The sequence below is a fragment of the Zeus faber genome, assembly GCF_960531495.2.
Source record: "Zeus faber genome assembly, chromosome: 2".
Classification (NCBI taxonomy): domain Eukaryota; kingdom Metazoa; phylum Chordata; class Actinopteri; order Zeiformes; family Zeidae; genus Zeus; species Zeus faber.
Genome location: NC_137189.1, coordinates 14,762,243 through 14,773,016, shown reverse-complemented (window position 1 = coordinate 14,773,016; position 10,774 = coordinate 14,762,243). Strand labels below are relative to the sequence as shown.

Genomic DNA, 10,774 nt, shown 5'->3' with positions numbered 1-10,774 from the left:
AAAAAAAAAAAAAAAATGTAGGTCATAAACATAAAAACTAAGTAGAAAATGGCCATGGAAAAGTAACAATTAATGTAAAACTAATTCTGCTAACTCACAAACTCTGTCCACTGGGCAAATGGAAGACAGGGATTTTCCCACAAAGGGCCACTAGCTAATAAAAAGGAAAAATATAATGAAGAAACAAAAAGCCGGTGCTTTTGGTGAGAAAGATTCAGCTCAACGGATCGCCACGTCCTCCGGAACCGTGTGAACTTCCTCTTCCTCTCCACTCGCTCTGCCCGCGCAGCTCGGCGACAGCTAATGGTGGCTTTGAAGAGATTTCCATGAGCGCGATCCGTGACAGCTCGCACACATCTGAGAGGAAGTGACACCAGTCGCTCTCTTTCCCCTCACAGCTATTTAAATCATCCTCGACTCAAATGTTAGTCTTGGCTGGGATTCCAAGCGCTAAAATCAACTAATGTTTATTTTTGGAGCCTGAAGCATTTCGGAATATTGTACCAAAGAGTCATTTATGAAGAGAGAAAGAACTTCCAATATAAAACGCACCTCGACTTCAAGTTGAAGTTTATGTAAGTCTTTAGTTAATGTTGTAACGATAATTTAGAAAAACAAAAACAAAACTATGGAAGGACAAAAAAACTAAAAAACTGAAAAACATTGGCACTATTCCACAAGGATCTCCTCAGTTTTTATAGGCGTCAGTACTGTGCTGGCATTAGACAAATCAGAGCCTTCCACTTTGGGGAACTCGTCTTGCGGGAGGAGCCCCGCCCCCGCGGCCCCCTGCAGTCCCGCCAGTGCCCCCTGGCTGAAGCACAGGTGCTTGATCACCTCGTTGGGGCTGGAGAAGGTGGTCTCGCAAATGTTACACTTGTAGGGCCGGGCAGAGCCCAGGAACAGCGCCTCCATCTGGCTGCTGTCCTCCCCCGCCGCACATAGCTCCATGCTCTGCCGGTCCACCATGGTGTAGGCATCGGCGCCCTGGTTCAGGCACACGTGGCGGGCCGCCTGGTTGGCGCGGCAGAAGCTCTTGCCGCAGGCGCTGCACTTGAAGGGCTTTCCGGTGTGGATGTACATGTGCTCACGCCAGTGGCTCTTCTGGATGAACTTGCGTCCACACGTGGAGCACTCGTACTTCCGCCGCTTGACCTCGCGCTCCAGGTCGGAGCTCTCCAGGTTGTCTATGTCGGCAATGTCCGAGGGGGGAGGGGTGTCGGCTTGGGACTGGGACCCCGCTGCCCCCCAGCCGGAGGTGGTCACCTCCCCCCGGGGGGAGTCCAGGTTGGGGCCTGAGGCCATCATTAGCTCGCTGTCGCTGATGACCTCGACCGCCATGGCCGTAGCAGCTGGCTGAACCGCGCCGCCCCTTTGCGCCACCTCCTCTTCAGGCATGGTGTGGTCTGGGGGAATCACAGGGGACAGGGCGTCGCTGGGCTCGGACAGGCTCTGCTGCAGGGCCTGGGTGTGCTGCAGGAGGTGCTCCCGCAGGAGGCTCCTCTGGTTGAAGCGGCTGCCGCAGAGGTGGCAGGTGTAGTGCTTCCTGAAGGAGGCGCTCCTCTTCATGATGCTGGGCTTCACGTGGAGGATGGCGCTGACCGAAGAAGGCTCCCCGCCCAGCAGGCCGGTCCTCTGCTCCTCCATGGCGGTCTGTAGGCCGCTGGTGGAGGCATCCATGTCCAGGGGCGAGGTGGTGCGCTTGGACGCCAATGAGCTGCCGAACGCCGACGCGGCAGCCGGCGTAGACCCACTCTTTCTGTCCGCGGCAAGCTGTTCCATGTCGAAGGGCGACGCAATCTGCCGGCCGGTGGCCACTCTGGCCGACAGCGCCACCTGCTGGTCGGAGATCTGGATGCCGTAAAGCGAGGTGGAGAGGGTGAGGCTGGGCTCAGGGTGGGAGTACACCGACTGACTGGCCTCCTGTAGCAGAGGGTAGGCATGCAGGAATTTGACCCCTTGCTCCAGCCGTGCAGGGTCTATCAATTGGGGGGCGAGTTTGCCAGTGTACATCAGGTTGAGGAGGTAGCTGAAGATGTCTGGCTGGATGTCGGCAGCTTTTAGGCGAACACAGTCGCTGAGAATGGAAGAAAAAACAAATGCATGAATTTCTACAAAATAAGTCTTTCAGAAATAGAAATAACATTTTGGAGTTGAGCCCACGGAGTGTATGTGGGATATGGTAATTTCTGACATCTGTCATAGCACTGAATTTTATTATTGTTTACGTACTTATATTTATTTTAACACCCCTTTACAGTGGTCCTATTATATTCCCTTTTCAACAAGTTAATATAGATCTGTGAGGTCCCCAAAACATGTTTTTGAAGTTTTTTTTGCTGAAAATACTATTGAGATTCTGCATTCTAGCCATTCCAACATGCCTCCAAACTATCCTGTTCCAGCACGCTCTGTTTCAGTTGGGGGCGCCAACCTCCTGTGGCCCCTAGTTCTGTGAGCCAATGGGGTTTGAGCTTAACTTCCAGGTTCAGTCTTATTTAGTCCCAAACTTTCACTGTTTTCACCTCAAGTCCACCAAAATCTCTTTCTGAACAAATTTGAGGTGAGAAATAAGAGATCCAGTTGCTGAATCTTCACTCATATTAGATCGACAAGGCCTCATTTAAAAGTTTATTCCAACTTTTAATTGCCGTGCTCCAAACTTGTGGGAGACACCGCACTGGGACAACGCACGCAGGGATTTTTTGTTTCATGTAAACGTCGGAAAATAAAATAAATACATCTACAATAAAAACAGATTTTTATCGGTTTTGTTTGGAGAAACACACAGCGAATTGTGTGCCGCAGCCTACAGTCTATCTACTGAAAACTTTCATTTCTTTTTTCGAAAGAAACGATACAGAATAATTATTTTTTACAATACTTACATTTCCATCATCTTTGTTATTTTTCTGGACAGTTAGTATTAATTCCCCTTTTTAAAAGATTTGTGCTTGTGTGTGGGGAGGGGAGGGGGACGACGACTGCTCAGTGGCGTTCCCAGCAGCGCTTGTTATTTTCCAGCCGTGGGTGGAGTTACTCAGAATGAGGGGCAGTTCTAATTCTACTCAGGCCGCATGGGACGTAGGACTGAGACACAAATCTGAACGGCTTGTTCACATGTGATACATTTACCGAAATAGAGAGCTCACAGAAAACTGACTGGGTTGTCTTATTTCAAAGTGTGTGTGTTAGTAGGTCGATCAGAGACCCAAATGTACGTGCACAAGCACTGAAAAAGGAGAGTTTTTCATAATAGGCCCCCTTTAAGTGCGGCATAAAATAGCACTTTCCACTCATTCGCTTGAAGGTTCTCTACCTGTCCTGGTGGATGAAGAGCGTTCTGAAGTAGTTGGAGAAGGCGGCGAGCACAGCCTTGTGGGCTTTGAAGAAGACGTCTCCAATGGCCACGGTGCAGTCACACAGGAAGCCAAACTCCCTCTGCGCGTTAAGCTGCTGCAGGAGGATAAGACCATGGTTGGCCAACTCCATTCTTCAGCCTGCACAAAAGGGACACACACACACACACACACACACACACACACACACACACACACACACACACACACACACACACACACACACACACACACACACACACACACACGTCAGTTTCCTGTCTGGTAGGAGACCGGAGTTTATTGTGACCACAGAGACGCAGGTTGACAATGTGCGCTAACGTCTTTGTACAGGCTAGCCCAAAAACAAGACGGGGGGGGGGGGATCCGGCTTTCTACACTACAGAAAGTCTCTCCACAGTAAAATAAAAATTATTTAGATGTCTCAAATGGCGTAGGTCGCAATGCTGAGTAGAACCAGCAAACTTAACTCGGCTTAATTTCGTATGAGAAGGAAAGCAAAACAAAAAAGGCCCTGAGAAAACCTTCTTGTTCTTGGTCGACGTTAAAACAACAGAATAATCAATGAGTAGAATAAGAGGTCAGGAGCCTCGCTGTAAGGACTTCCTGTAGCCTGTTAGTCGCTGCTGCTCGAGTAGAGACACAGAGGCTGCTTTTCTTATTGACCTCCCGTGACAACTTCCTGACTGTTCTCACACGACCCCCGGAGAAACATCTCCAGGGATTTCCAGGGGAAGGGCCGGTTAGGACAAAACATGTATTTAGAGAAGGGCCGCTACCGTGAGGTTCAAACGCTCCGCATTTAGAACCGGACGCTTATGTGGTCAATACATGCTGGATCTTCTTCACAAAATGGAAGGGGTTGTAATGCAGCAAAATTTATTCCAGGCGACACCTTTTTTTCTTTGGCGTCTGTTACTTACTTTGCATTCATACACGTCACCTTTGACCCCCTGAGGTCTTTAAGAGCAACTTGCAGGTTGGCGTCCGCAGTGAATTGGATTGAGATTTGTTTCCGTTAGTTTCCTACTTGTATGAAACGGAAAAATATCTAAGAGGCGGTTCCGCTCTGTCCCACTGGGAGCGGCCCCGCTACAGTGTGTTTTTATTCGTCACCGCCCTAAATAGCTGTGAAGCTAACTGGCTAAACAACTCACGACTGAACGACTAGCACCCTGCTACTGCGGCTTTTTAAAATGTTTTATTTTATTCTTTTTAAACGCACAAACTTAAAACACCTCAATTTTTCCTGTACTTTTACCCTTGCTGCCTGTGATACAAACAAACAAACAAACAACCAAAAATAAACAAAATAGAAGGTTGTAATGCAACAAAACCTACTCTGGCAGCACCTTTTACCGTTATTTTGCATTCAAGGTCTTAACAATAGCAGCATTAACGGGGGTTGCGGCCCCAAATATAAATATAAAGTTTAAATATTTGGGAGAGGTAGACACAAGCGGTAGGTGGGTGGGTCAGGTAAACCTTCCCAACCATTGATCAATAGATTCAGAGCTCTAAGGACGATAGACAGGGTGCCGACTACTAAGTGGCACTCAAGGGGAGTTGCAGTGACCCTATCGGTTAGCCACTGTTTGTGACCCTAAAGGTCAACGGGGGACCGACAGGACTCCGGGCCGTCACATGACCAGGGTTATGGGTGTCGACACACATTCCTAAGGCAGGACTGGTTCCACCCCCACCGCCAGTGGAGAATATAAACAGCCTGTGGGCAGGGTGAATCCCTCCTCTCTCCCACAAACACTTTCTCCACCATGTAGCACAATAAAGGTAGCGGTGGTAAAATATGAACAATTTATCATGACGCTTTCCTGGTTTGTGTGTGTGTGTGTGTGTGTGTGTGTGTCCCTCTGGGATCAATGGGCAAGGGGATTTCTTGTGCAGTTCATCACAGAGGTCAACATGCGGACTATGGGTTTGTCTAAGTACTCCTGAGCGGTAATCGTTGTGCAATGTATCGAACACTGGCCATGTTTTAGTTGCTTGTAATGGAAACACAAGCTCCAGTCAGCAGTGTTGATCGAACCCTCAACCTCCACATCCGTCCTCCATCAAACTGTTTCCATTATGGCAGTGTTTGTCAACGCCCCCTGCTGTGAGAGCGCGCCAGGCCTGCCGTGAACATTTCTCTAATTCCGCTTAAAATAAAAAGAAATTGGAACCATCGCTCGCGTTGCAAGATCAAAATTGCAAGGCCGTACCGATCAATCAGCTCCAACAAGGATAGCAGCTCTGTGCTTATCAAAACAAGCTCACGTTTCATACTGAAATTGAGAACTAGTAGTCTTCGAGAACTAGTCTTCCAACTATGTAAAGGCAGAGGTACACTTAAAAAGATGTGGAAATTGTGGACCAAAAAGACGTCTTTGGAACAAGATAAAGAACTATGTCTTTCGTCTTTCTCTCGTTCTGAGAGCTCCCCTTGTGGCGATTGGTCCGAATGCCGTTGCGTCATGACACGGTACGGACTTCAACCTTCCTTTCCGGGTCATTCAACCTCCTCCATTTCCCGGGTCAACATGCTTGTCCCACCCCCCACCCACCCCCACCCCACCCGGAGCCGCAACATTCGAAGCATGTTTACACACACACACACACACACACACACACACACACACACACACACACACACACACACACACACACACACACACACACACACACACACACACACACACACACACACACACACACACACACACACACACACACCGGTGAACGAAGCTGAATATGACTCAGTGTGTATGGTTTTTTTTTCCCCTCCTCTAGACAGCGGATGCGTACCGACCGCTCCTCCCGTGCCGGTTTTCCTGTGTTTTCATTTTAGATCTATTTGTATTTGTTAGTTTCTACTTGTGTGAAACTAACATTTTAAACCCAATTAAGGGACGTTCCGCCTGGGATAAGGACAGTGGATTGCGTAACGGAGAGAGGGAGAAAGCAATCTCTGGTCCGCTGTGCGTCCCGTGTCTCAGAACAAAAAAAAAACAATGCCAGTTTATTTTATAGGCATTTATTTTTGAGGAGCACGGCACCGAGACGGCAATTTGATTTACAATTCAAAGAGAGTTTTGGTTTAAGATATAAAAGCCTGCTTCCAATAGACGCCCGGTACCATCTGCAGTTGGGGTAAATAAAAGCCCTGGTCACTATTTGAGAAAATACGGGTACTGTCAATAGATGAGATTGTGTGACACATTGTTTGATTGCACTATTTTTTCATTTTTACGTAAAGCAAAGCCACTGCCCCCTCCTCTCGCTATCGAGTTCTTATTGAGTATTGTGCTGACTGTGTTCAGGGACACTCTCTCCGTTGGTTCTAACGTCTTTTTAGGTGTACCGCCTGCTTAACTTCTTCTCACTATAAAGGCAGGAATCTTAGTCCGTCTGTCTGTCCTTCGATTATCTCGACAACCGTTCATCCGATCTACTTCACACTTGACAGGTGTATTGCTGGGGACCCTAGGCCACGCAGTGTCGAATTTGGTGCCATTTGGACGCGCGACACGTGTAATATTAATAAACCACACATGCGGCCGCTCAGCTCTGAGCGGCGGTGAGGCGGGGCTTCAGGGCTCTGCGACCGATTCGCAAAGACTGTCTTTCCCCAGTGTATGACTTTCACTGGCAGTTTCATCTTCCATTGTGGAACACAGGACGGAATCGTTGACATTTCAACCACATCATGTTTTTAGCGGTCAACAGGATGGCGGCGTGCCGTGGGATTATTCCATCGTAAAAAAAAAATAGTGGCACGGCAGGGAAACGGTTGGGAAACAGCGCATTGTGGGCTATGTCCAGAAGCGTTTCCAATTTCTACTTCTGATCAACCAAAACGGCAACATGAATAATGTCTGTAATCAATGATCCCAGGTAGACGACCACATCAACACCACGGATGGCTCTTATAGAAACAGTAGCACCCATCTACCAATCTATACCATGACGGTAATCTGATAACGGTGATGCACGGTTGTGTAATGCGTTTTGTGCTACTGTAATTCAGAAACACCTAAGTTTCTTAACAAACTTTTGTTTGTGTTGCTCACAAAGCCATTAATGAACAACCAAAAAATAGTCACATTTTCTGTTTTCCAGAGGCAATAGCCAACAATAACAATTATCTGGGGTTTTGTAGCTACAATATTAGGATAAAATAAGGTAATGTAACACTGTGTTCATCCCTGGGGGGGGGGGGCTTCAGGAAATACCGGAATTAAGAGGGAAATGGATTTAAAGAACGGCTTTCCTGGCGCACAGGTTAGGCCCACATGAAGTATGTCTATTACCCCATGATGAATAACCCTCATAGTTTCAGCGCCATGTGTTCGACGTAGTAGATTGCCGGTGACGTCATAGCCCCGCCCCTAACGCAGACACGTGGAACAGTCGGTTATCTCGCACGGTCGCAGTCTCGAGCCACTTCCGTAGTGCGCGTTCCTTCCTTAAATTCTAATTAATTAATAACGGTCTGTGTGCGTGTGAGTGTGGGGGGGGGGGGGGGGGGGGGTCCCATGCTGATGACGTCAGCGCCAATCGCACAAAAAAAGCCACTAAGACGAGAAATAGTTAAATGAATAAACACAACGTCGTTGAACGGCGTCACCCTGCTTATTTTTCAACACAAACCAGAAAGAAAAAACGCGAGAATAGCCCGAATGAAATCCACCCGCGCACAAGTTACATGTAAGCAGGGCGGTGTGGCGTGGGTGTGGGTGTGGGTGTGGTGGTGTTGCGGGGGGATGGGTCGGTCACGAGCGCGATTCTTTTCCAACTAGAAAAGTGGCGTAAACGGAGCCGCGTGGGGGAACCGCGACGTATCCCGCGCGACGCCGCTAACGCGAACGGGGGGGGGGGGGCAAAGTGCGAGGTCCGAAGCGCCGTACCTTTCCGCTCCGCCGCGATCCGTGGAGTTTGACGCTGTTGTTGCTTGTTGTTGTTGTCGGTCTTCGCTACCGGGGAGGACTCCGCTCTGGTCTGCAGCTGCTCCGTTCCCTGCACACACACTGCATTTGGCGGTGGTGGCGGCAGCAGCGGCGGCGGCGCTCGTCGTCGGTGTTTTCCGGTCGGGTTACGTTACGGTCACATGACTCTGGTCGAGGCTCAAAAAAACAAAAAAAAAAAAAAAAAAAAAAAAAAGCGGTTGTAAAAAATCCGTTGAGGAGGCGCGCGTGGTAGTTTCCCGCAAGCAACCGCCCGGTGGGGGGGCTCGAGGGAGGTGGGGGGGGCTCGAGGGAGGTGGGGGTTGTGTGTGGAGGTCCTGCGACTTGACTGTGTGTGTGTGTGTGTGTGTGTGTGTGTGTGTGTGTGTGTGCGCGCGCGCGTTTGGTAATCCATTCACTCCATTGGTACTAGCAACAAACTAACCTCCACGTCGTTGTTTGTATCTATCACTGTCAAGTTATTGATGTATGGGCGACAACAAAAAGTCAGCCACTTCAAGATTCAAGATTCAAGATTTTTTATTTGTCACATACATATACATACTTTCATACATATATGCAGTGAAATGGAATGCATTCAATCAGGAATGTGTAAGCGTTGCAACTTAAAAATATAAATAGATAAATATTATGTGGGTGTGTGTGTGTGTGTGTGTGTGTGTATATATATATATATATATATATATATATATATATATGTATGTGTGTGTATAGATGTGTGTATGTGTATATATATGTATACACACACACATACATTAAAACCACCACTTAAATTGTGTAGCTCCCCCTTGTGCTGCCAACAGCTCCTGACCCATCCAGGCATGGACTCATACAAGACCTCTGAAGGTCTCCTGTGGTATCTGGCGCCAGGGCGTTAGCAGCAGATCCTGTAGGTTGTGAGGTGGGGCTCCACGGATCGGGCTTGTTGTTCCAGCACATCCCACAGATGCCGATGCTCGTTTCGGGCCAAAACCCAGCCATCCGGATGATGTAGAAGAAAACGTGATTCATCAGACCCAGGCCACCTTCTTCCATTGCTCCATGGTCCGGTTCTGACACTCACGTCTCTATTGTAGGCACTTTCAGCGGTGGATAGGGGTTAGCATGGGCACTCTGACTGGTCTGCAGCTACGCAGCCCCATACGTCGCAAGCTGCGATGCACTGTGTGTTCTGAAACCTTTCTATCATAGCAGCATTAACTTTCTCAGCAATTTGTGCTACAGCCCACGGCACCCCATGACCCTGTCGCCGGTTCACCGGTTGTCCTTCCTTGGACCACTTTTGGTAGGTACTAACCACTGCATACCAGGAACACCCCACAAGACCTGCCGCTTTGGAGTTGCTCTGACCCAGTCGTCTAGCGACCACAATTTGGCCCCTTGTCTAAGTCGATCAGATCCTTGTGCTTGCCCATTTTTCCTGCTTCCAAACATCAACTTCAAGGATTGAATTGCTGTCTAATATATCCCACCCCTTGACAGATGCCATTGTAATGAAAAGGGCAATGTTATTCACTTTCCCTGTCAGTGCTTTTAATGTTGTAGCTGATAGATGTGTATTATACTGTATACACTCACTGGGCACTTTATTAGGAAAACCTGTACACCTACTTATTCATGTAATTATCAAATCAGTCAATCGTGTGGCAGCAGTGCAATGCATAAAATCATGCAGATACGGGTCAGCAGCTTCAGTTAATGTTCACATCAACCATCAGAATGTGGAAAAATGTGATCTCCGTGTTTTTGACTGCGGAATGATTGTTGGTGCCAGACGGGCTGGTTGGAGGATTCTTGTAACTACTGAACTCCTGGGGTTTTCATGTACAACAGTCTAGAGTCTAGAGTTTACCCAGAATGGTGCAAAAAACAAAAAGCATCCAGCGAGCAGCAGTTCTGTGGATGGAAACGCCTTGTTGATGATAGAGGTCAATGGCCAGACTAGTTCAAGCTGACTGAAAAGCTACGTTAACTCAGATAACCACTCTGGAGATCTGGAAATTGCTCTGGAAATTGTGGTGAGCAGCAAAACTTCTCAGAATGCACCACATGTCAAACATTGAGGTGGATGGGCTACAACAGCCGAAGACCACGTTGGGTTCCACCTCTGTCAGCCAAGAACAGAAAGCTGAGGCTGCAGTGGACACAGGCTCACTAAAACTGGACAGTTGAAGACTGGAAAAAACGTAGCCTGGTCCGATGCATCCTGATTTCTGATGAGGCACACAGATGGTCGAGTCAGAATTTGGCACCAACAGCATTAATCCCTAGATCCAACCTGCCTTGTGTCAACAGTCCAGGCTGGTGGCGGTGGTGAAATGGTTTGGGGAATTTTTTCTTGCCACACTTTGGGCCCGTTAATACCAATCAATCATCGCCTCAATGCCACAGCCTATTTTAGTATGCTCTCTCGGCCGTCCTCAGACGAGCTAATTTAGTATTGTTGCTGAC

General features: G+C 48.2%; 1 protein-coding gene across 1 annotated transcript; it reads right to left on the bottom strand.

The window, feature by feature from the left end:
* Positions 1-669: 669 nt before the first annotated feature.
* zbtb2b (zinc finger and BTB domain containing 2b) lies at positions 670-8,368 on the bottom strand (the record flags this gene model as incomplete). The annotated part of the gene is made up of 3 exons (XM_079996738.1): positions 8,267-8,368; positions 3,320-3,500; positions 670-2,077 (listed from the first exon to the last, which is right to left on the bottom strand). Exons 2-3 carry the CDS (start codon positions 3,490-3,492, stop codon positions 670-672), a joined length of 1,581 nt encoding a protein of 526 aa, XP_079852864.1. The 5' UTR covers positions 3,493-3,500; positions 8,267-8,368.
* Positions 8,369-10,774: the final 2,406 nt, after the last annotated feature.